The sequence below is a fragment of the Sinocyclocheilus grahami genome, unplaced genomic scaffold (genome assembly GCF_001515645.1).
Source record: "Sinocyclocheilus grahami isolate Dianchi unplaced genomic scaffold, SAMN03320097.WGS_v1.1 scaffold1747.1, whole genome shotgun sequence".
NCBI classification, from domain to species: Eukaryota; Metazoa; Chordata; class Actinopteri; order Cypriniformes; family Cyprinidae; genus Sinocyclocheilus; species Sinocyclocheilus grahami.
In genome coordinates, this window is record NW_015506926.1 from 14,026 (window position 1) to 41,768 (window position 27,743).

Genomic DNA, 27,743 nt, shown 5'->3' on the forward strand with positions numbered 1-27,743 from the left:
AAAAAATCTGAGCAACATGATTGTTAATAAATGCAATTAAATACCACAGATCAATTAAAATATTTTAAGTAAATTCAGTGGGATTTCATTAAAATATTGTTTTATTAAAAAAAAGTGTCATTGAGTTTTCAATGAACTAAACTGATATTTTCTGAAAATATTTGCCACACTCTTAGCTGTAATTTCTGTGGCACTGGCGTCATCAAAAGTAAATAGGAAAAAATTGTTTGGAATGAAAGCTTACTACAACACTTAAAGGGCTCATATGATGCGATTTCAAGTTTTCCTTTCTCTTTGGAGTGTTACAAGCTGTTCGTGAATAGATAAGATCCCTAAAGGTGCAAAGACTAAAGTCTCAAACCCAAGGAGATATTCTTTATAAAAGTTAAGACTCGTCCATGCCCTCCTAAAACGCCTCGTTTAAACACGCCCCCACATGTCTACGTCACGATGTGGGAAGATTTGCATAATGCCGCCCAAATGTTCATGCAAAGAAAGAAGGCGTAACTTTTATTCTCGCTGTAGTATTGTTGCCGCCGCCATGTCGTGAAGACGCTGTGTGTTTGGTTGTGAAAGCGAAACTACTTTCTTTGGCCTCCCAAAACAGGACACGACTAGAAATCAGTGGTTAAGTAGTATTTACAACACTGTTCCAGAACAGTTCAAACCAAATATTCAGATGTGTGTAACGCATTTTACGGAGGACGAGGACTGTTTCCTGGGAGAGTAGCTAACAATGCCGGTGTTCCGGTGAATTCAGTTCCCCTGTTTCCCCTTCGGCGCACATGCTGACCCTATAGTCTATGATGCTGACAAATAATGCCGACTCACAGTCTGTAAGTACGTTTTCATATTTAAAGGACTTGCCACTGATGATTCAAACGCGAGTTTTGAGCAGTATAGAGTAGTGCTTGTTGTTTGTCATTTCTCCGATCACAAATGCAGACATGGTTTTATGTTTATGCGGCGCGATGCAATGCGTAAAAAGACAGTATAAGTCATTATAATCTGTAATTATGTCCCCACTGGATGCAACAAATGCCTCGTTTGTAGTGGGTTTTATTGGTTTTGTCTCATCGCGCCGAGACATGGCATCACAAAATGGTGAGGGGCGTAACATTTCCGTCACACGCTTGAGGAATTCGGCCAATCACAACGCACTGGATAGCTGGCCAATCAGAGCACACCTTGCTTTTCAGAACGATGAGCTTTTTAAAAATCGACGCATTTCAGAAAGGCGGGCAGAGGAGAAACAATAATGTACAGTACACTCTTAAAAATAAAGGTGCTTCAAAAGGTTCTTCAAGCGATGCCATAGAAGAACCATTTTTGGTTCCACAAAGAACCATTCAATCAAAGGTTCTTTAAAGAACCATCTCTTGCTTAACTTTTTATAATCTGAAGAACCTTCTTTCACCACAAAGAACCATTTGGGAAACAGAAAGGTTCTTCAGATGGCATCATGAAGCACCTTTGTGGAAAATAATGTGTTTTTTTTAACTTAAACCGCATAAACGCATTTCATTGCACCAAATACACAAAATAATGTTCTTTTTAGCAACGTCATATGACCCCTTTAAATACTGCATTAGTTACCATTAATATGCAATAAACATGTTTTTTAGGATCTCATCACATCGCGTGTTTAGTTGTATTTTGCATCCAGTTTTGTGGAAAAATAGGAGCTGAAAAATGCAAGTGTAGCTGATTTTACTTATAGCTCATGTACACATGAAATGGAAAGCCAAGTCATGTTCATTGCATTGTGGGGTATAGTTTTAGTTTATGCAGTGTGCTCTGTTACAGCAGGTCATTTAGGCAATGCATAAATAAACAGTATGCATATAACTGCAGGCTGCAGCAATAGTAAGAGAAGTATTTCTACACTTTCTGCTTGCCGTAGTGACATTTGCACATGGTTTGCATTCTTTATCACAGATGAAGTGGATTAGATGCAATATTTGGCAAATACACCAATGTTTCAGACATTTTCATGAAGCAACAGAAACACTATTAATTGAATACTTTATTTACTGCTTAATACAGCTTGCATATGTACGAGAATAAAGTTAAACATAATTGTACACAAGATTTATCTATATTTTTACCAGCTTTATTTTGATTAACATGTGACAACACACACAGAGTCCTGCACAGAATGGGCCAGTCAACTGCTCTCGAATCGCCCTTGTGGTACTTTGATGGTGCTGACCCTGTCTCAAATCGGACAAAATTTCATTAACATGTTATTTTATGGAACAATTCTCATTATTAACTAGTTGCTTATTAGCATGCATATTACTATCATATTGGCTGTATATTAGTATTTATAAAGCACATATTAATGCCTTATTCTGCATGACCATATTCTAGATCCCTTAATCCACCCCATAACTATTTTACTAACTATTAATAAACAGAAAATTAGGAGTTTATTGAGGCAAAAGTTGTAGTTGATAGTTAGTTAATAGTGAGAAATTATCCCAAAATTAAAGCGTGCCCAAATTTCTAACCAGCATGCACTGCTTGAAGTCAAGCAGTGATCGGTCTGCACAGTGCTGCATGAAGTCAACCCCAGTAACTGTTCTCAAGCAGGTTTTGGTCAGACAAATAGTCCCACCCCAAACTCAGACCATTGGTGGAGTCAAAGGGTGCCTCTCAAATGCAAGGCTGCATCTTAGTAAGGCTGAATATCTCAATTTGGAGGATCCTTGGACGACCTCCTTCATTTTGTTTCTCTTATTCTGCATATTTTGAAGAATGCATCAAATGTATCCTTTGCATTCCTCCGATCACTCACAATCCTTCGCACACATTCTGATTTATGAAAAAAAATTAAAAATACAGAAAACGAGTGGCACTGAACTTGCCCAAATTCATTATGAAATACAAGGCAAGAAATTATTTTTTTGTTTGTTTTTCTTTTTTTGTAAGGTTAATCACATAACTCTAAACTGCCTATGACATACAATTCTCATTCACTGGAGTGCAATAATATAAAGTCAGGTTTAATAAAGGTTTTTAAAAAGTATTTTACCAAAATTAATTTTTAAATAGCATTTTTGTGCCATGACAGAAGTGGTGGAATTCTGTACACTCTTAAAAATAAAGGTGCTTCACGATGCCATAGAAGAACCTTTTTGTCTAAATGGTTCCATAAAGAACCTTTAACATCTGAAGAACCTTTCTGTTTCCCAAAAGGTTCTTCGTGGCGAAAGAAGGTTCTTCAGATTACAAAAAGGTAAGAAAGAGATGGTTCTTTAAAGAACCTTTGACTTAATGGTTCTTTGTGGAACCAAAAATGGTTCTTCTATGGCATCGCTTGAAGCACATTTTGAAGGACCTTTATTTTTAAGAGTGTATGATGTAGTCATACGAATGTTATAGACAGTCTCATTCTAGGATTTAATGCTGAGGAGGGATGGGTGTCTACTTTAGGTACTAATATGTGACCCTGGACCACAAAACCAGTCATAAGGGTAAATTTTTCGAAATTTAGATTTATACATCATCTGAAAGCTGAATAAATAAGATTTTCATTGATGTAAGGTTGATGTATAGGACAATATTTGGCCGAGATACAACTATTTGAAAATCTGGAATCTGAGGGTGCAAAAAAACAAAATATTGAGAAAATCGCCTTTAAAGTTGTCCAAATGAAGTTCTTAGCAATGCATATTACTAATAAAAAATTAAGTTTTGATATATTTACAGTAGGAAATTTGCTAAATATCTTCATGGAATCTTTACTTAATGTCCTAATGATTTTTGGCATAAAAGAAAAATCAATAATTTTTGACTTTTGAATGTATTTTTGGCTTGCTACAAATATACCCCAGCGACTTAAGACTGGTTTTGTGCTCCAGGGTCACAAATGTGCTTTTAAAGTACTAATATAATTTTAAAGCACTAATATGTACCGTTAAGGTACTAATATGTACAATTTAGTGTAAATAAGGTAAAACAATTTACCTTTTAGCTTTTGGGTACCGTCTCAGTGACAGCTTTGTACCTTTTTTCTGAGATCCTATAGGACTTGGGAGGACACAGTCTTCTGTGTGAGAAGCACCCATCCATTCGGCTGTCTGCTGGTCGGGACGCAACAAGGAGAACAAAAAGAGCAATATTTTAATAGCATCCCCAGAGACATAGTGTTTCACATTGTTCACATTTTTAAGGAAAATCAGTACGAATCTCATCCTTGGATATTAAGTAGAGATAGGAGAAAGCATCTTCGCATCAAGAAAACACTTCACCTCTATATTCAATGTGCCTTTTTGATTGTCAAAAATTGACTTTCAATAGGTTTGCTTTTACTTTTTTCCAGCAGCCAAAACGATTGATTTTCCACTGTCCAAAGAATTCCTCCATAAACCCATATAACAAAAACTTTACGTTTTGCTCCTCACTCAAACCATTTGAACCATACTGCAGAGATAGAGTACCATCAGGGAAATGGTTTCTCAGCATATACCAACAGATAAAATTTGTCCATTGTTCAGAGTTAGCATTATTTGCATGTGCCTACAGCACTATGCAACAGTTCCCGGATACTTGTCACAAAACTAAGGGCTTAGCAAAGATGAAAGGACTGACTTCAGAGAGAGAGAGAGAGTATTCCCCAGACTCTGGGTCTGAAAATGCCTCAATATCTGACAAAAACAGTAAGGGAAAGAGAAATGATCAAAACGCATCTGTGTCTAGCTGCATAATGTGTGCTTCTGTATTAGCAATTGACTTCACTGAGAAAGAGCACCCAGCAGGTGGCTGAAACAGAGAAGAAACCTCCTTTCTTCTAAAATAGCCTGTTTTGTTGCTGTTCTGTTATTAAAGGGATAGTTCGCCTTCAGTTGCTGGTCCCCATTGACTTCATACTATGGAAGTCAATAAGGAAACCTCATTCTAGCAACTTTTATCCTACACTATCAAAATTTCAGTCTTGTGCCATCCATTTCTTTGCTCCAGGCTAAACCTATTGGGTTAAAATTAGAACCCATCATTCGCCCTCATTTGCTTTCAAACCTGCATGATTTTCTTCTGGAAAACAAAAGGAAGATGTCCAATCTGTGATGTTTTGGTGGTGCAAGGATGAAGTAAAGTCTGGTACCTTTGATTTGATTGATCTCAATCATTTTGACATTGGTGAGCGCTCTGAGACCGCTGAGGCAGACAGCACAATCTAGCCATTTCTAGTCATTGGGTAGACTTTCCACCTCAATGTCTGGTGGTTACAGCATGCATTACATTCTCTGTAAAATGAAAATGTAGCCCTACTGAGCTCGCATTAGAAGCGATTAGAACTATGCAAAGGCCAAATGCTCATGGAGATGGCTGGGAATGCTAACTCAGCGATACACGGAGAGTGATTCTCTGGATGTTTTTGGAAGCTGCCTATTTAATTGGAGACATTTTACAGTTTACCACAAGCTAAAGAGGGAGGATGAGACCAATTTACTCATGAAAAAGGCCTTACTGTTGCATGCACAAAAAAGTCAAAGGCCACTAACAGTGACAGTCTGACCTTTTCAGCATCCACACTCTTAAAAATAAAGGTGCTTCACGATGCCGTAGAATAACCTTTTTGTCTAAATGTTTCCATAAATAACCTTTAACACCTAAAGAACCTTTCTGTTTCACAAAAGGTTCTTTGTGGTGAAAGAAGGTTCTTCGGATTACAAAAAGGTAAGAAAGAGATGGTTCTTTAAAGAACCTTTGACTGAATGGTTCTTTGTGGAACCAAAAATGGTTCTTCTATGGCATCGCTTGAAGAACCTTTTGAAGCACCTTTATTTTTAAGAGTGCACAGTTTCATTAATTAAATTCCCAAACCCTCATTTTTCGCTTTTTCTCCATTGTCTGAAAGGCAGCTTGGCTGTTGAAATGCGCTGCTTCCAGTTTACTCACATATTCTACACTCTGGGTGAATGGAAACATATGCAAAACATATGTATTGAAAAGGAAATGTATTACTATGCATCATGTAAACCTTGAAGACAAATTATATTTAGCTCCTCATTGTAACTGTTGGATTAAAAATAGGTCACCTAGATATGGAAAAACGAATGTACTTTAAACAGAAACCACAAAGGTGACGTTCTTTTCAAATAATGAATCATTCATTTCATTTCAAAGCATTTAACATAGAGGCAAACTTATCTTAACTGAAGTAAAAAAGTGATATCCTAAGGAATTACATTTCCCTTGATCTTTTGAGATAAAAGACTTAAACTGTACTTTGGAAACACGTTGTGACTCTTTCAGAACTCTTTAAATCAAGAAACTTACTTCGCTCTGGTAGGGGGAAAAAAAATTGAAACAGTAAGCTGCAAAAGTGAAAACAAAGTTTTTGCTCCTAAAATCTCCCAAAAATCACCCCAGGGGGAAAATAAATAATAGAATCATATGATATGATTACTGTAGACTGTCAGTGAGTTTATAGTAAAATATCTATATGTTTGGATACTGCATCCTCAAGATGCTTTGCATTATTCTGAAACCCAGCCTTTCAAAAAAAATTTGAAACAGTAAGCTGCAAAAGTGAAAACAAAGTTTTTGCTCCTAAAATCTCCCAAAAATCACCCCAGGGGGAAAATAAATAATAGAATCATATGATATGATTACTGTAGACTGTCAGTGAGTTTATAGTAAAATATCTATATTTTTGGATTCTGCATCCTCAAGATGCTTTGCATTATTCTGAAACCCAGCCTTTCAAACACTTAGAGTTCTGCTGTTTTGCTCTGTTTCGTTACAAATTCAAAAATGTCATTAGTAAGACATTATTGAGGCAAGTATTAATGTACAGTAAATGTGTAAAAAGCCATTGAAAGGGTGACTGCTAAAGCACAACCTCAGCTATAGAAATATTCCCAGTGAAAGTCGTCAGTTGTGTTTTTGTTGCTTCTCTAAGTGGAGGGGGGGGATGCTACAAATCTAGTTGTTTTCTGTTGTTGTTATAGAGAGAGAGAGAGAGAGAGAGAGAGAGGGAGAGAGAGAGAGAGAGAGAGCGTGTACACACACAGAAAATACACATATAAATAATGTACAGTAAATGTGTAAAAAGCCATTGAAAGGGTGACTGCTAAAGCACAACCTCAGCTATAGAAATATTCCCAGTGAAAGTCGTCAGTTGTGTTTTTGTTGCTTCTCTAAGTGGAGGGGGGGGATGCTCAAAATCTATTTGTTTTCTGTTGTTGTTATAGAGAGAGAGAGAGAGAGAGAGAGAGAGGGAGAGAGAGAGAGAGAGAGAGCGTTTACACTAACTGAAACTACATGCATCAAGCAATCACTTCGTCTAGTAGCCCATTTACACAACTGTGCACGTGCTTTCTTAAACTGGTCGACCCTGGTTGAGTGTCAGTATGAGCTCGAGCGCTGCGCTCTCATGTGCACCTGTGAAAGACCTTCATCTCATCTGTCTCGCGAGGAGAAACATCACATTCCAGCGTGCGCTTCCAGAGGAATGCCATCATCTCAACACATCGCATCTCAGTGTAAGTCATTATTTCATTTTTATGCTATTTTGGTGTTTAAACAAGAGGTTTCTTGAAGTTCCTCTGATATTAACGACGGTTTATTGGTCCATTTAAAGTTGTATCAAGTTTGTTGCACGGTAATGGCTTGCCTTGTTGCCAATATTGCAATAATAAACTGGCTTATTAAGGCACAGGTAGTTTTCAACCTCAAACGGATATGTCCGCTTTTCAATTAAAAACGATGTGCGCATCATTTATTTTGCGGTATTATGTTATTTTCTGTTTCTAGTCCCGTTCCTTGTCTCGTGCGAACGGAAGTGTTTTATGAGAAACATGATTTTATCAGATCAAAAATGTCATTAACAAATTCTTGATCTGAATCATTGGCGTTTTTATGATTGATAGCATGTACTGTTCAAGATGCGTCTTTTATGAACAGTTTGATGGTGATTATGAATTAATTTGGTCAGATAGCTATACGAGGAGAATGTGTGTTTTACAGATACACAGAGCATCCCTGTAGAAATCCACTCTAAACTCATTCATAACTGTTGCATTGTTGACCGTTTTAGTCTTATTCAAACAAATACTGATACAAACCTACAGTATGTGGATGGCATCATAAAACAATGATAACAGAAAAAGTGTCATTATAGCAGTCAAGTGGAGCACAGAAATAGAGATAAGAAAGAGATATATATATATACACATGCAATAATCCGTTTTACATTACTAATATTCCCTATGTGGCATATATAACAATAACAATGTACTGTAGTGAATAATAAACACTAATTTGGTGTTTTTCCAATCATGCGAGCATATCCTTTGCTATTTATAATCATGTCTAAATTCCACACTAGCATACTGGCCGGTTATGGGCAAATATTGTGTTTGTTTATTAGCATACTGGCTGATGACTTGATAAGTTGGTCTTCATATTTTTTTCTTCTTCCATGCATGACATGCAAGTGATTGATGAAGGGCTTCCTCAGAATCTAGAGGAAAGCCTCCATCTCAACATATGAGAACACAGTGTGAGTCATTGTTTCATTTTCTTTACAATTATTGGAGGTTTCTGGATCATCCTAGTTTTCGCTAGATGCTGGTTATTGGCAAATATTGTTTTCTGTCATTAGCATATTGGCTGCTCACTTGATTCTTTACCATTAGTTCTTTGTATTTTTCTCCCTTACGTGACATGCAAATGATGGATGAAAGGTTACCTCAGAATCCTCTATATCTCACCGTTGTTTTAGAGAAAAGGAAAAATTCTGGACTTCATCCAGTGACAGTGAGGCACAATAACTATGTTGTGCAAGAGTCATTTGTCAGTAATAACAGATACTGTGTTATGCACTGGCAACTCTCCACTCGGGAGCATTTGTCAGCATAGGTGTAGAGTGTGAGGAGCTTATGGACTTTGTCTTGTGATTTCACACCAGTCTGAGTCCCTGTATTGAGAAGACTTGAATGCTGTCATGTGTTTAGTCTTGAGAAGTGTGTGGTAGAACCGTCTTGGTGTGTTTTTTGTTCGTTTGTTTGTTTGTTCTTCTCACAGTGAACAATTTAGAAATTATCCATGTGAATATTGCAGTTCTTGAAGATTGGGTGCAGAGAAGAGTAAAGGGGCTTCATATATATATTCCATTCCATGGAATCTTTCTTTTGCACAAAATGTTCCTTTGCTCTTCACAATAAGAATGAAGAATCTATATATATATATATATGAAGAGTTCAGATGCAAAAGCCTCTAAGTACATCTGACGTTTTTCTTTAAAATTAGCATTTCTTTCTGGCTACTATGTATAGGTTTCTATGTAAGTACTGGTACTTCTGAATGGGTTGAGGCTGGGATTTAGCACATTTGAAGTGAAAGTACTTGATGAACATATACTATATGTGGAGAGCATTCACTCAGTATCGTTATCTCATTTTTGACCAAGATGGCTTTTAGAGGCTTTTGCATTGGAACTCTTCATATGTATATATATATATATAGATTCTTCATTCTTAGTGTGAAGAGCAAAGGAACATTTTGTGCAAAAGAAAGATTCCATGGAATCTTGTAACCATATATGCCATATATTTTTGCATTGTATTTATCTTTGAAATTTGTGTCTTTTTTTAATTTTTATTATTTTGCTGTTTAAATATGGCAAAAAAAAAGGGTAATAGTCAGGTTCCACCATGACACCTTACCCCATGTAGTGGGACGTTTTGTCACAAAATGTGACACCTAAACGTGTTCAGTGAACTGTATTGTTTTTCCTGGGCAGTAATGGTGGAAATGTTCGAAAGCTTTTTTTGTAGCCACGATTTTAAGTTGTATGTCTGTAAAGACATAAATATTTGACATTCTCAAAGTTTATAATGGTTTAGTTCAAAAAATCTTTATTGAGTAATTTTTAAATGCCAATAAAGAAAATTGAATGGGAAAAATACTTTCAAGGCCAGTGAAAATGTGGGCGGCCACTGTTGTGCTAAAATATGATATGATGAGACCAGAAATCATGCATCTTGTAACTGTTAACGTTTCCTAAGGCCTTCATCTCAGCAAATACTTCTAATGTTAGGCTGTTATCTGATCTCATGTAATAATCTTATCTAATGTTATCTGATCTTTGAGAAGATCAAGTTTAAAAACCAGCAGGGATTAATGGCATTTTTGTCACACAGCTCAGATGTATCTGGGTTACGTGGTTTCACAGCTGTAGGTGTAGGAATTGGCGAGGAAAAAATCAACGAAGTGCCTCCCCAGAGACATCTTGGAAAGTGTGCTTTTATGTGAACAACAGGACAAATTGTAGACTGTGTCCTCAGATACAATACCAAAGGTATTCCAGAAATGGCCAGGGTATGAATGTAAATGTGTTGAGACAGGGTAATATAGCCGTGTCTATTGTCTTAGTTCACTGCATGTTTGCATAGGAGATGTAATTTGCAAGACGACTGCTTTGCATCACTTTGATCCAAATAAATGGGCCTGTTTAATATCTTATTGTCCCAACACCTTCTCCATGGCTGGCATCATAACTGACAACAGGAAGCATATTTTCCCATGAAGAGTCGTCTGAGAAACACAGCGGATGTAACAGAAATAGCATACAATCTCCAGGCATCTCTTTGAGTAATGTTAATTGCATTTTTAAGTGCTTCAGCTCAAGTTTTGATGTCGTTCTAACAAAGAAACAGGGACTTCTTTCAACAGGAGACCCTTTAATGGTTATTCCTTTGACATATATGTACACATAAAAGTACAAAAACATCCACTTTTGTGCATTTGGGTAAATGCTGAAATGTACAATATGGACATACTGACAACATCTAAAATGCAAGCAGTTTTCAACATCTAAAATATAAGCTGCGCTCTCTAGTGGGTTACAGACAATACTGAGGATGACGTTGAAGATTGTTGAGTAAGGACTTGAAAAAATACTTTTACTTTTAAAGAATTTGCTTCGGTTCCTCATGTCATGCATCTTTGAAATGACATGAGGGGGGGTAAATGATGACAGAATGATAATTTTAATGAAGGTCATGCTACTGTATCTCCCCAAACCCCAAAGTTATTCAACAAAGAAAGCACATGTTGTGAAGGAGCACTTTGTTCCCCTCAAGTGGTGAAGGAAATTATAAAGCAACAGTACAATGCTCAGGGTACTTCATATTTGTGCTGCCACATACAGTATTTGTCCTTGAAACGCCTGGGTCTTTGTGCTTGTAGAACACAGTTCCCATTTCATTCAAACAGATAACACATTCAGTTATCATCATGACTGCTGCTTTTTGCCGTTCTCTTATCATAGCAAGATATGCAGAATGTGACTTGTAATTGAAAGCAGTAATGACGCATGCATTTGATGGCATCCCTGCTTTCAAGTCTTCTTTATCAGTGTCTTAGTTCATCATTTTCTCATACACCCCTGTTTCTCACCTATCACACTTTATGTAAGTGTAATTATTCTCCGTTCTGTCATATTTGATACTGCCCTGGCTCTGATGACATCACTTGTTATATTACGCCAAGTGGCACTTGTGGAAAAATTATCTTTTTTCATTAGTACCTGCTGCGAAGAGGAAGTGTGTATTAAGCACTCTCATCAAGCATGTCATTTTCAGACCCAGTGCTGAGAGGCACCTCACTCAAAATGCAATTAGTGCTCTTTCTCGATTGCTTAGACATCAAGAGGTGGTGCATCGTGTCATCGCAAACTTCATTCATAGCTTACCATCTTAGAAATGTTAAAGTTTATACAGTTGATATCAAATATTGATGTATGTTGCATAAATGTACCTTATTGCTGAATAATACTTGACTGATTTGCCTATGGGTATTTCCAGCTGTTATCTGAAGTCTTTGTCATACAAGCAGCACTGATCATGTAAATGAAATAATATAATGCCCATTTTAATATACAGATATGATAAGCATGTTTTTTAGTTTTAGTCTTTTGTTGCCTTTTAAATATTCATACGTGTTTATGATTCTAACTAACTAATCAAACACTTTTTAATTGGCATCCTCTCTTATCTAAAGATTTGTGCACTTGTTTCGTAGCAATTAACAATTTACTTTAGCAATTAGCTTTGCTTTCAATATTAACAGCATTATATGTGTGTGACCTGGTGTGTAAAGTCTGATAATTGAATTAGAAATTTAAGCTGTAGAACATGTAAAAAATGTATTTGATTTAACCGAAAAACAAATGATTCCAGCATGTCACAAAATGCTCATTCAGTGAATTAGATATGCATTTCATCCATCGAATAGGTTGAACTAAATGCAACTGGCGTCTGTCATTTTGTGTGCGAAATGCATTAGAGTGTAACTACTCTTTGGGTCATGCAGTTCATTTAGTCCATGAAATTGCATAGTCAGGTTACACTTGGCACCCCATAAAAGACTCTCTGATAGAGTTTTGTTTTTGTGTGGGTGAATATGTTGCTGTTTATGCATGTTTATTAGCCATGGATCTTGGAAAAACATATTGTGATGAACATCGTGTGGCCTGTGGCCTTTTGTTTTGCCACCTGTACTATTATGCTGGTTATCCGTGTATTTTTAGGTACAAAACAGATTGAAGTTTGTGTTATATTAGTTAATTATGTACACATAAAGACATGCAAAATATACAAACACTGGCATACATTAAACATTGGCAATGTATTGTTAAAGTGAATATCTGGCAACCACAGTTAAAAAAATTTATATATATATTTAACAGTAGTTTTTACATCGTATCTGTCAAATTCAGGAATAAAAGTCCAAATTTAACAGTTACTTTCAGGAAGTTCCTCTGCATAAATATCATAAATATTGCAACATCCTTCAGTGATGTTCTTATGCCTTTTTGTATTATATCTGGCAGTGTCAGTGTACCCAAGAGAATCTCCACACAAGAGCGAACAGAAAGCATGTGGGGTGAGACAGTGAACAGCGGAAAGTAAAAGGAAGTTTGTTCTGTAGAAAAGAACTACTGAAGTTAGGAAGCACAAAAACAGAGATTTACATTCATATATGAGATAAAATGCAAGAAGACTCAGGCCGAATTAATTATATTCTCACAATGTTACCAAAAATGTATTTCGATAGTCCTCAGACATTCTACTAACTATAAGTTACTTTGAAACTATGTACATGTCAAGTAACTCTCATTACAGTTTTAGCAGACTGTTTTAGGTTAGGGTTAGTAGAGTAAGTTAACATGTACTTGCAAAGTTACTTACAGTCAGCAGGGTGTCAGGACAATCAAAATAAAGTTTTAGCAGATATGAAAGAAATAAGGGATAGGGGTAAATGTACCAATTATGTACCTTTTAGCTTTTGTAACTATCAACACTGGGGTTTTGCAGCTTTTAGTCTATGTCTGTCGGTCTTGTGCTAATGTATAGTAAAGATGCTAGTGTTCGTATTGCACGTTTCAATTTTGAGGAAGTCAACAATATGAATGACTCATTTTGCATGTAGAGGCATTTTGTGGACTAAAATGTTGTTTAGTATGAGCATGTTTCTCCCTCTAATAGCATCTGCCACTAAAATAGCTGGAGAGAGCTATCCATTAACGTTCCCATTCATCTCAAAGGCAGTTGCTCAGTTGGCACATGCACCACCCAGGTGTATGTGAATTGAAATAATCTGCATCGTAAATATCATGGGAATAATTACTCTGGAGCTGCAGGAAAATGACATCAGGACACTGATTGGAACCCATGACATGCCCAAATGTTTCATTAGGAAATACCATACATGAGCAATAAAGAGTGAAACAGAAAACTGTGATCGCCTGATGATAACATGAGATCTTTAAAGACTCCGTCTGAAAGGTTTTCTCATCAGTGAAGAGTGTTGTCTGATCAATATAAGAAATTTAGCAATGTGGCAGAGTGTCACTGAGTTAAATAACTCCATTAGCTGCAGAACCAACAAAATCCTTTTGTTGAGAGCCTGTCCTGATGCCTGGTGCTTTAATAGATATATTAGAAGAATCAACATAATCATTTGTTCTGTTCTGTTCTATTCTATTCTATTCTATTCTTTCCCTGACTGTTTCAGGTTATTAATAATTCTATTTTTTGAATCAATTGATGTATATATATATATATATATATATATATAGTTTGTTAATGTTCAAGTTATAATATTATTATAATATAAAAATATTGCTAATATATATTATTTATTCATATTATGTAATTCATATATATTATATATTCACTCTTTTCAGCAGCCAGTAACTTCTTTCAAAAACATTCCTCAAAATGGTTCCTTTAACTGTACAACTGTTATTAAATCTCAAATCTGTCAGACAGGAAAATAAATATTCCCATAGAGATATTCCACAATATTTATCTTAAATCGATCAGTTCTTCAGATAAACTGACGTTACATCAAAAACAACCTGACTAATACACTAACATCATCGTGTTGGCAGAGAAAGAGCTTGTAGAGTGTTTAAAAAAAATGTGTTGCATAGCTCTGGCCTTTTCCTCAGAAAGCCTGTCCCCATGAGTCTCTATGACAACCATATGCTCACAGCCAGCACTAATACAGACACACTGCGAGCATGTAATGAAGTGTGCATCAGTACAACCATTTTTGTTACTCACTCTCACACTTTTAAGCTCATTGCATAGGTATACATTGTATGTGAGCATGTGTGAGTATTATAATATATTGTATATTCTATTCATCAAATAATCCTGAAACAAAATTACAGTTCAAACAAAAATAGCAGCACAGCTGCACAACTTAAGCAGCATAACTATTTTCAGCATTGCTAATAATTAATGTTTCTTGATCAGCAAATCAAAATATTAGAATGATTTCTGAAGGACCATGTGACACTGAAGACTGGAGTAATGAGGCTGAAAATTCAGCTTTGTATCACAGCAATAAATTACATTTTAAAATAAAAACAGTTATTTTAAATTGAAACAATCTTTCACAAGATTACTATTTTTACTGTATTTTTGATCAAATAAAGGACAATAATTAGCTTCAGTGAGCATAAAAAATGCCTTTCAAAAACATGAAACAATCCTAATTATTCTAAACTTTTGACCAATAGTTTATACATTTACATAAGCTATGCTCTATGCTGACAACAGCAGATTGTGAAAAAGACGCCAAATGCGACACAAGTACAAGGGACAGTCATAAACGCCTGATACCTGATGTAATGAAAATCAGCAAGTTGGGCCAATTCCTCGCTGTACTGAAGAGAAAGCATCCTGTGAGCTCTTTGTCTGGTTTATGTGGCTTTCTCTGGCCCAATTTCCTTTTAAAAAAGAGTGATTCAGATGCGCTTTAGAGAAAATTAAATTCCTCTTTTATCAATAATCTCAGCGGCAGTCACAACATCTATTCCCTCCCGTGTTCTTCAAGGACAATCTGACAAACTTACCTTTGATGTTAACACTCCTTTTGATCTTTCAGATGATTTGTGGCAAATGATGGCATAGACCACCACGGTCAAGATCTCTGAACACAATGCTGTGATGACGTGCAGCTCGATTAACGCACACAGGCAGAAGCTGTCAGATGAATAAGCAGCACTTCAACAGGTATGAACAGTGAAAAACCCTGCATGATATTTTAATAGAGTAAACCAGGTGAACTCGGAAGTGTTCCCCAGTGAATAAAGCCGAGCACAAGAGGCCACACTCAAGAAATGTCCACATTATTTCATGCCCATGAAGGCCATTCGATTAATGCTTTCTTGTTATATGACTCATATAGCACTGTAATAGTTTTCAGTTGATTTTTATTTGGACAAAAATGAAATGTTTGATGACTTGGTGGTTCAATAAGTGAGAATGCTTGTTAGAATGATTAAAACTGATAACTTAGGAACTGGTGAGTCATTAAAAGTGTGTGGTCTTTGTTTTATTTCAAGCTTTCTGCTCATCATTACATTTGATAGCAAGCTCAAATCCTAAAATATATTGTAAAATAAGGTGTGTGAAGCAGATTTTAGTTTTGCTACATCAGTAGTTGCTACATTTCAGTCTTAGTAACAACACGTATAACGACAAGTATTATTGGAGTATGTTTTATAAGAAATACTATTTCAGTCTTCACATTTATTTCAGTATGTAACTTGAGGTTTATCTGTGGTATTTACTAATTGTAAATTAATTAATAATTGTAAATCTTACACCAAATCTTTTTCAGTCTACTAATTTGAAACAAACTCTTCACTTTAAAGGGGTCCTATTATGCTTTTTCACTTTTTAAATTTGAGTCAGTGTGTTGTGTGTATGTTTGGGCATAAAAAAGATCTAGAAAGTTACAAATCTCAAAGTCCACTCCAAAGGGAGATATTTCGTTTTTTAAAAATCCCTTTTCAAGAACTACAACGAATGGCTCGTTTGGACTACAACGTTGGTTTCCGGGCTTTGTGATAACACAAAGCGGCCCATTAGAATATCATTACAAATCATTCCTGCCTACAGAAATTCGAATGGTTGGGGGGAGAGGAGGGGCGAGGTTGTGGTTAGAAAGCTTGGTTGAGTGAGTGCATCAGACGAGACAAGACAGATGAGGGATCACTTTTCAGAAAGTTTCAGTCTGGATCTAATTTTCTATAAAAATAGTATGGGAATTCTTGTTAACCCTTGATCAAATCAGGCACTGAGCTGCATCATACAAAATAGGCCGTGTTTATGAGAAACCAGTTATGAGATTCCATCAGCCCTGACGCCCTTTCAATAATTTATCGAGTAACATCATGTATTACAAAAAGTATTGGATGCTACTGTCATTCTGATGAACTGATATGTGTGCAGCTCGCTTCTCTGCTGAAGACATCCATCATTCAGACAGAGTGAGAGTCAACAGTACAACAAACAGCATGAAAGATCCACAAACTGACCCATGTCTCAAAATGTTCCATGTCCTACACATTTCCCTACAGGTCTTTTGAGAAGAAACACGTCTAGACAGTGGCCAGCACTCAATGTACAGCTAATTAAAAATATCAGTGAATAATTTGAATCTAATCTTCGTGCAAAGCTATCATATAACTCTTTTAAGACTTGGAATATATCTTAAAAGTCATATTGTATACTTTTAGATGCATTTTTTTTCCTTTATGGTGGTGTATAAATTAAATTGCCATCCACTTTTTTGTTTAATAGAAGAAAAGAAAATAATATTGTGTTATATTATGGGTGAGTAAATTAAGACAAAAATTTTAATTTCTCGTTGAAGTATTCTTTAACACAACATTGTGAATAGATAGATATTTCAAATATATCTTTATATATATATATATATTATTATACAATAATATAATAAATATTAAATTATGTTTAAAATTATGAATATAAATTATTACTCCATTTCATTTTTAGATTATTTTTTATTTTAATTTTATTATTATAATTTATTTGCCTGAAAAAGCAGTGTTTCTCAAATATGTGTGTGTGTGTGTGTGTGTGTGTGTATATATAAATTAAATATAATTTTTCCTTGAGGTTTTTCGAAAGTGTAAATTACAAGAAATTTGCACGATAGTCAAATCTGTGCAAAGTATGTTTCGTTACGCTCCATGTAATTTTTTTTGCTTTTCATAGTGTTGCTGAAATATATTAACTAAATGTTAAAAATAAATCAACATATATATACAGTACAATACATATAATAATGCAGATAAATTAAAGACATCCTTGCATGAGAATATTTAAAACATGTAACTGCATAACAATCAGTGCAAAACACTGCAATACAATTTGGAAAATTATAGGTATAAAATTTCATTAGAAATATTAGGCTACAGTATCACATTGCCCTTTGGGAGGTGGAAGAACAAGGTAAAGGGATCAAAATGCATAGTTTCAGCGTACAGTTTTGATTTGAATCGCTTGTCTCGGCTTAATGTGTACCCACAATAAATGAGTGATAGAGTGATCATGTGCATGAGAATGTGGTTTAGTTCAGTCTGTGCTGTTTATAGACCAGTTATAGGGCAGATAGCTCACTTTGACCTTTCCTTCTGACAGCAGAGCCTGTAGAGTCCTCTTCTTCTGTGATGCTCCCATATGGTCAAACACCCAGTTCAGCAGCTAAAAAAGAAAACATTAATAACTCAGCAAGTGTATGTTTAAAGACAGAACCAACCACTTGCATTGCATTGAAAAGAGCAGCTTGGAAATTCTGCTAAGTATCTCCTTTAGTGTTACACAGAAAAAAAAGAAGGAAAAACATAAATATGAATGAACTATTTATTTCTGGGTGAACTATTGCTTTAAATGAAACCACATGTGCATGAATCGAGAGTGATTATGTATTTTAGTAATACCTTCTCATCGGTGCCTCCAAAATCTGCCTTGTACCACTTGAAGATCTGGCTGAGTTTCACTTCTCGTCCCACGCTGTCAATCACGCAGCTGTCGTCATTCTCCAGGAACGCTTCTGCTGCAGCACGCAACTGACTGTCAATGTCCTGATGTGACACATGCAGGGAAATCTGACTGTAAAACACTATATGTGACCCTGGACCACAAAACCAGTCATCATTTTTTTGAAAGCTGAATAAATAAGTTTTCATTTGATGTATGGTTCATTAGGATAGGACCATATTTGGTCGAGATACAACTATTTGAAAATCTGGAATCTGAGGGTGCAAAAAAATCTAAATACTGAGAAAATCACCTTTAAAGTTGTCCAAATGAAGTTCTTAGCAATGCATGTTACTAATCAAAAAATAAGTTTTTATATATTTAAGGTAGGAAATTTACTAAATGTCTTCATGGAACATGATCTTTACTTAATATCATAATGATTTTTGGCATAAAAGAAAAATCGATAATTTTGACCCATACAATGTTTTTTTTGGCTATTGCTACAAATATACCCCAGCGACTTAAGGTTTTGTGGTCCAGGGTCACATATGCTTTACTCTGTCAGAAAGAACGTATAGACTGTATTGTAATTGAGAGTATTCTGGATGTTAACCTGTGGTGTGTATGTCTTAATTGGAGGGCAGCCCTTTGCACCACAGTTCAGTGCAAAATGAATGAGAGGCTCAACATCAGGAAGTGCCACCTAATGGATGAAGACACGCATTACTAATGATAATAACCTTCACAGACATCCTTTACTCCAGTGTTTCTCAAGTCTTTCTTGTTTTCAATACCTCCACAGTTTCAGTACACTACCATTCAAAAGTTTGGGGTTAGTGAGAATTTTTTATGATTTTGAAAGAAGTCTCTTATTCTCAACAAGTATTTCATTTAGTTGATCAAAAATACAATAAAACTGTAATATTGTGAAATATTATTATTACGATTTTAGAGAACTGCTGTTTTCTATCTTAATTTATTTTAAAACATAATTTATTTCTGTGCTCAAAGCTGAATTTTCAGCATAATTTCTCCAGTGTTCAGTGTCACATGATCCTTCAGAAATCAATCTAATATGCTGATTCGCTGCTCAAGAAATGTTTATTATTATCAATGTTGAAAACAGTTGTACTGTCATAATTTTTTTATGTTTTTTTTGATAAATAGTTCAAAAGAACAGCATTTATTTGAAATAGAAATCTTTTGTAACATTTTACATGTTTTTACTGTCACTTTTGATCCATTTAATGTGTCCTTGCTGAATAAATTAATTAATTCAACTTTATTTCCAGATTCAAGGTCCAAAAAAAAAAAGAAAAAAAATCTTACTGACTCCAAACTTCTGAACTGTATAAACTGGTATAATCAACATAAATGGACAGGTTTAGACTTACACAAATAATTTTTTCACTAAATGGGTTAAGACATTAATTGTGATTTCAATTCCATTTCGATTTATCGTGCAGCCCTACATCCGAGCATGTTTTTCTGAACACAACAACAAGCAGACTGTTCATGACATACTAACCTCCATCAACCTCACCATCAGAGTCAAAGCTATTTTCCCCAGGTACAGGCGGAGCATCCAGCGGCACGGGTTCCTCTCTTACTGACAGGACGAGACGTTCCAGCCTCTCAGGATCCTAAGAACAAAAAAAAAACAACAACTCTATTTTATTGCCAATTTGCTAATTTCCCAGAAGTAAATATCAAGCCAGCTGTTAGTCAGTAGTGAAATCATGCATCAGATACTGTTTCTTGTCTCACCAGGTTCTGGAGGTCCTCGTTGTTTCCCACATACAGGTTATTGAAGAATATCTGTTGTACGACACTGTGACCTGTGAGCTCCTTCAATCGTGCTGTTAATTCTCTGTGCTTGTTCACATCCACATCACACACAGGCACACCTAGCGTACTCAGAGTAGCTTTGGCCTGTATGCAGTGTGGACAGCCTGGCACGGAGTACACCATTACCCGTCCCCTCATGACGGTCCCATCCTCCACCATCACTGCACCTGAAAGGTCAGAGTAAACGCAACCATCCAAACATTTGAAAGTTGTCACGTCAATTCCCTGAACATTTCTCTCTTACATACGAGTCGTAAAACGAATGAATCCGTTAATAAACAGGCAAAAGATGTACATTCTGGTGTCCCAAGACTTTCTTTTAAACCATTAGAGGCAAAAATCCTGCATTTAAGAGAAATTATATAACATAAAATGGTCTGGGTGTCTTAACATTCTTTATTTTGTGTAACAAGTAAAACCATAAAACTTCGCTAACTTATGCCATAATTTTGGAATAATATATTAAACTGATATCCAACTGTAATTATAATTAATTAATTAATTGCAAAGGCTTTAATGGCTGTCCCATATTTTGTGTGTGCATATTTTTTGCTAGAAATCTGCAAAATCACAATATATTTATTAATATTTTAAATGATCTTTTATTTGTATATTTTCAGTTTTAGGTTTAGTCATTTTGCTTTGGTCTTTTTTTTTAACATTTCTATTTAGCTTTATTTTATTTGTATTTCAGTTTGAGTTATTTTCTGTTCTTCAACTTTTAACATATTTTATTTCAATTGGCAGGGCAACATTTCTTTCATTTTCTAGTTCTTTCACTTTTTTTATTAACATTTTTATCTCATTTGTATTTTATTTTATTTAATCTTTAGTTTAATGAACAAAAAGAATGCTATGCAGTTTTAATTTGAGTTAATAATAACACCAATGAACGTTTAACACTGTATTGAGACACGGTGGTTGCAAAAATTACAAAAATCACTTAAAAGGGACAAATTAATATTTACTCATATTTAGCTGAAACCCCTCAGGTTAACAAATATGTCCTGAAGGCCAAGCTTGTTATGCTTGTTAAAAAAAAAGAGAGACATTTCACATAGAGGTTTTATACACTAGAAATTAGAGAAATTAGCAAAACGATATTTCTTTACAAAAAATGGACCACACTAAGCAATGGTTCCGACAAAATGCAATACCTGTTACTATAAAATACAGTTATGGTTCCTCCAGAAAAACCATAATGAACACCTTATATTTAATTTTAATTTAATTCCAAGGAATGTATAACAACAGTAACAATGGCTGTGCATGTAAACTCTGGTTACTAAAGTAAACGTTTGTACAGACTAGAAACACCCATGCATCACTAGTAATAACAGCCAGCAGTTTAATACAGGAAGCAAATCCAGAGCTACAATATTGCTGAAGCTAAAGACACAAACCTCCACACCAGCACAAGCGCTTTTCTGCACGAGCCTTTTCTTGCCAGCTGCTTTCGCTCGTATCGCTATCACTATGTGACTAATGTTACAACGAAACGGATCTGCTGAGCAGGCTAAATCTGACGAGCTGTATGTAAACAATTGAACATTGTTGAGCGAAGTAACTGCGCCTTATAATGCTATTCATAATGACCCAGAGTGATATCCATCTGCATCTGCGTGACACTCAAATAACTGAGTAGAGAAGAAAACAACCGGACAACGGCAGTGTGAAGTCAGACACACAAGCTCTACTGAACGAGTCTATCATTTAATAATAATAATAATAATAATAATGAAATATTATATATACAGTAATTTATTGTGTGCACTCTGTAATGAATGTTAATAAATCTTTACATTTTTTTATGTATGTTCAGTAACATTGGCTCATTACAGCTTTGTCTTGGCTCATGTGCTCATTCATTTTTTCCCCAGTTTATTAAAAAATTTTAATAACACATTTAATTTAAATGTTATATTGCAAGGATCATTTTTACGCCGAAATGGGGTCTTTTATTTTGAAATATTGTCCTTCCTGAGCTCGCACCGTTGCTTCGCTCTTCATCTGTCCAGGAAGCCCATCAGCACTGTCAAGGTAACTCAACCCCTGGCGAATTCAACAACCCTTTAAAGGAGAATAGTCCACCAAAAAAAAAAAAAGTGCTCACACTCAGGTCATCCAAGATGAAGATGAGTTTGTTTTTTCATGCGAGCAGATTTGAAGAAATGTAGCATTACATCACTTGCTCACCAATGGGGACAAATGCGAGCCCTCTATCCATAATATTGCTTTATTATAAAGTTGAATGTATAAGTGTGTCCAACTATATCCACATACTGTCTACATGTGTATGGCGATATATTTGCTATAATATATCTTAACTGCTTGATTGCTTGTATTGTCACAGAAAGCAAACTATATTATTGCTCATCTCAGAGCTGGTAAACATGACTATAAGGCATGAAGATATTAAAATAATATAAACATCAACGTCTTGATATTCTGTAAAGCAGATTTGTGTATTGTGAGAAGTGCTATGCAAGTAAAAAAAAAAAAAAAAAATCCATTTTTAATTTTAGCAATGCATTACATTTACCAGAAATAATGTTTATATTTTTTATTCATTTTTACATTTTCTTTACACACGTTTTTAGTTATTTTTGTTGTAAACTAAAGTTAAAGACTAGACTGCATGTACTTAAAAACACTAGTATTTTTAATATAAAATTTGTTTCGTAGTCAGAGGTGGGCTTAACCATTTGGAAAAAGGTCGGCGACCGCCTTGGGCCCCCAAAAGTCAAGGGGCCCCTAAAATGCTTTTTATACAGGAGATGCACATTAAGCGCGGACACGCAAACGGTTACTGTTGTGTTCACTACCACGACAGCTGTCCGTGTTGAACGGGCTTCTTGTGTGTCCTTGTAGCAAATTAAAATGTAATGCATCTGAAACTGTTATTAAATATTGAGCAACAGTGCGTATTATATGTTTATTGTTTTAAATGCCGCTTACTCGTTTATGAGAAGATCCCAAGTAGAGGATGCATGCGCAGTTACTTTCCACACAGGCAATCAACTCTGACACACCACTGAATGCGCTGCACATATACAGTATTCTTCATTTTTGGTTGATATAATCCTTAGGTGTGTACATGTATAATTTCCTCGTCATTATTTAAATTTGTAGTTAAAATAACTTGAAATAAATGTATTTTCAAGTTTAGAATTAGCTTTTGGAGAGTGTAGGCAATTGCGCCAAAGCACCACCCAGTGTCCAACCCACTCTGATACTGTTATAACCTGTTTAAACTTGAATATTGTAAACGCACTGGGTGGGGCAAAAATGATGACATGTGCATGAAAAATGTAGAAACATTGGACACAACTATGGGTTACCGTTGTGCAGCAGCAAGCATCACAACAGAGAAAGGAACCTCGAGGTTGATCCAGGTAAATGTGTGCAAATGTATAAGGCCCCATTCCTATATTGTGTCTTGGGACCCCAAATCACTAAATCCACCCCTGTTTGTAGTATATAGTTTGAACCGTATTGGAATCAAAATCATAATTATTCAGTTTCTTCTGATTCCCATCTTTTATCATCTCTTCGTTACATAACATTCAGACAACACTATATTGCTCTGAGATGGCATGATCAGAACTATTATCAGCAGTCCTTGTGCTTACTGGAACACAGTGTGCTTTTTTTGCCATTTTCTGTCACATATGAACTATTTTATCTGAGTGTAATCGAGGAGTGCATGGCACGCAGCCATCTAACCGTGTTGAACTTTCTTTAGTCAGCCTTAATATGCTGCCGGACACAGTTTTTGTTTTATCCAGCTGTATTTACTCAGTGCAACTTATAGCATCCAAGTGAAAGTTTTAACACCAACATGTTAAAAAACAGAATCACTGAGTTGGAAGAAGGATCAACCTCCTCCTAAAAATGACTTGTAAACTCAATCAGGTGTAGCTAATCACCTTCTCAATGGCACACAAAGCCATTTGACTTTCAACTGTGATCAGCTGTGGTCATTTTGATTAGCTCAGCATGAAAAGAGCTTTCCTGGAGCATGTCAGTCCTTGGTAGTGCAACTGAAGCAAACAATCGACTCTGGGTGGCAGGGCATTGGTAAAAGATCTCCAGGATGCAGTTGTGGACAGGCACAAGTCAGGAGATGCATACCAAAAATTTCAAAGGCTTTATCAATGCCTAGAAACAGTGCAGCCTATTATTAAGAAGTGGAAGGTATTTGGTACAAATTCTTGAGAAAAATCTGCTGCCCTCTGCCAGAAAGATGTCAATGGGAAGAAGGTTTACCTTCCAACATGACAATGACCCAAAGCACACAGCAAACCTGACCACACAGTGATTGAAGGAGAAAAAGGTGACTGTCCTTGCATGGCCTCGTCAGAGCCCAGACTTCAACCCCATTGAAAATCTGTGGACTGACTTGAAGACTGCAGTCCACAAACACTCACCATCAAATTGAACTGAACTTGAGCAGTTCTGCAAAGAAGAGTGGGCAAATATTGCAAAGTCTAGATGTGCAGAGTTAGTAGAGTTGGAGATAAATCCCAACAGACTAAAGTCTGTAATTAAAGGAAAAGGTGGTTTAACAAAATACTGACACAAGTGGGTGATCCTTTTTCCATCTCAGTGATTTTTATATATATTTTTTGCACCGAGTAAATACAGCTGGATAAAACAAAAAAAATGACTGTCTTCATTTCAGGCTGCAAAGCAACAAAATGTGATTATTTTAAGGGGGGGGGGGGGTTCTTTTGATTCTTTTCTATACCCACTGTATGTGCTGTCAGATGTGAGTTTGTGTTGTGTGTGTGTGTGTGTGTGTTCATATAGAGTGAGCTGCATAAGAACTGCTCTCATGTCATGCGAGTACCTACAGAGAGCAGCAGCAGTCAGCAGCCTGTGCTTCACCCAGAACTAGACTGCAGCTGGAAACCATTCGGTAAGATTCAGATACTATAGTATAATATATTCATAGCAATATACTGTATGTTTCTGTCATTTTCAGCCAGTGCATTAAATATTTGGTATCTCTGTTTTTCTTTCCCTATAGACAGAAATAACTATAAGCAGTTACTCGGAGCAATGGATTACTCTTTCCTGTGTGCTTATGCCATAGGCATGTATCTCAGGTAAGAACAGATACAAAATACTCAAATATTTATGCATTTACACTAAAATGGCTTAAAGTGTTTTTCAGAAATCTAGAAGTTAAATTTCTCATTTACTCACCCATTAATGTTAGGCCAAACAAAGTAGTTTCGCTTCCACAACGAAACACACAGCACCTTCACAACATGGCGACAGCAACAATACTACTGCGAGAATAAAAGTTATGCCTTTGTGTGCACATTTGGGCAGCGTTATGCAAATCTTCCCACATAGTGACAGACATGTGGGGTGTGTTAGAATGAGCCGTTTTAGGTAGGCATGGTTGACTCTTAACTTCTGAAAGAATATCTCTTTGGATTTGAGACTTTAGTCTTTGCAACTTTACAGATCTTCTTTATGCACCAAGAGCTTGTAACACTCCAAAGAGAAAGGAACGATATAAATCGCATCATATGACCCCTTTAATACATGAAAAATGCCTGAAAATATTAAATCAAAGTTTTGAATTAACTTACTAAAACCATTTGAACTAATGCACCAAAATGGAATTTGTTTGTTAGTTGCTGACATTCTTAATACAACCTTTTCAGTGGTATAATTGGAGGGCGTTTGCCCATTCGCCTGTACCTGACTGTGGGCATGTTGAGCAGTGGTCTTTTCACCTGTCTCTTTGGACTGGGATACGTCTATGACATCCATTGCCTGGGCTTCTATATATTTGTTCAGGTGGGAGTCATACCTGTACAAAAAAAGTCTGATATGCTCACCAAGGCTGCATTTATTTGATAAATTCGGTAAAAATAGTAATGTTGTGAAATATTACAAATTAAACTCAAAAGAACGGTGTAATTTATTCCTGTTATGCAAAGCTGAATTTTCTGCAGCCAGTCTACAATGTCACATGATCATTCAGAAATCGTTGTAATATGCTGATTTGCTGCTTACTTTCTATTGATTAAATTCAACGTTTTCATTCATTTTTGTGTGAAGGTGGCCAATGGTTTGGTTCAGACCACTGGTTGGCCTAGTGTTGTGACTTGCATTGGTAACTGGTTTGGCAAGGGCAGGTGAAAAGCATTACACTTTCCACTAACATCATAAAGTCAATAAAAACTGTAAAAGTGTTTTCCTTTGCTCAGACACTCAATATGAAGGAATGCTTATCCTCTTAGTTGCTGTTATTTTACATACTCTAAATCTGTTATTACCTCCTAAATAAATGTTACATAATGTGTTGTGGTATCAGGAGAGGCCTCATCATGGGTCTGTGGAACTCTCACATCAGTGGGCAACATTCTGGGCTCTTTGATCGCTTGATATTATGTCTCCTCTAACTGTGGTCTGTCCTTTATCGTCCCTGGTGTTATCGCTGCTATGGGAGTCATCTGCTTCCTCTTTCTTATAGAGCGCAAGTAAATATGTCCTCTGCCTTGTTGTTTTGTGCAAGTGTGCCTGGGTGCAAAAATTGTCCCAAAGCACTAGTCACTAGTTGATGGGTTTTGAGGCGAATGCTTCTGTATCTCCAGACCCTAATGATCTGAAGATCGCCAGTGCACAGAGCTCAGCTCCAAGCAGTCAGGTTAGTCCACTGTGTATTTGGTTTCATTTCCAGCCATACTGGCCTTCAAGAATATAATGAATGTGTATGTACTATTGTGAAGTGTTTTTTTTTTTTTTTTTTTTGTAAAATTGATAATAGCAAATCAATTAATAGCATATTGGAATGATTGAATGAAGGATCATGTGACACTGAAGACTGGAGTAATGATTCAGCTTTGCATCACAGGAATAAATTACATTTTAGAATATATTCAAATAGAAAACAGTTATTTCAAATTATAAAAACGTTTCTCTATATTAAAGGGGTCATATGATGCTTTTTTTTTTGTGTCGATCTCTCACGCGCGCGCACACACACACACACACACACCTCTCTCTCTCTCTTTCACTCACACACACACACACGATGCACAAAACTCCGCATTTGAACAGTCAATAGCAAATACTTGAACTAAATACTAATAAAACAGTAGCTGATTCAGAAGCGCCAGATTGTCATAGCAAAGTCAGAATGACCTCCTCTCCTAGGTTCACGAAACGGTCGTCCATAAAATGCATTGCTGTTCTGCTGTAAGTAATCTTAAAGATTCCTAAATGCATCTACTTTCGGAAGGCCAAATAAAGTGCTTTTGCTTTCGCCTAGAAACACACAGCGTCTCCCTGACATGCTGCTTCAACACTAACTGCGGTTACTGAAACCACGCCGCCTTTCTTTGTGTGAACATTTGGGTGGCATTATGCAAATATTTCCACATAGTGAGGTAGATATGTGGGGGCGTGTTAGAACGAGCCGTTTTAGGGGGGCGTGGCAGAGTCTTAACTTTGATAAAGAATATCTCTTTGGTTTTGAGACTTTAGTCTTTGCAACTTTAGGGATCTTATCTATTCACAAACAGCTTGTAACACTCCAAAGAGAAAGAA

At 36.0% G+C, this 27,743-nt stretch overlaps 1 protein-coding gene and 1 pseudogene across 1 annotated transcript; one reads left to right on the forward strand and one right to left on the reverse strand.

The window, feature by feature from the left end:
* Positions 1-17,420: 17,420 nt before the first annotated feature.
* LOC107572404 (uncharacterized) lies at positions 17,421-21,815 on the reverse strand. The gene is made up of 7 exons (XM_016258841.1): positions 21,575-21,815; positions 20,091-20,338; positions 19,852-19,966; positions 19,657-19,679; positions 18,937-19,026; positions 18,281-18,424; positions 17,421-18,044 (listed from the first exon to the last, which is right to left on the reverse strand). Exons 2-7 carry the CDS (start codon positions 20,328-20,330, stop codon positions 17,916-17,918), a joined length of 741 nt encoding a protein of 246 aa, XP_016114327.1. The 5' UTR covers positions 20,331-20,338; positions 21,575-21,815; the 3' UTR covers positions 17,421-17,915.
* LOC107572405 (glycerol-3-phosphate transporter-like) overlaps positions 21,657-27,743 on the forward strand; it is a 27,620-nt pseudogene continuing 21,533 nt past the window's right edge.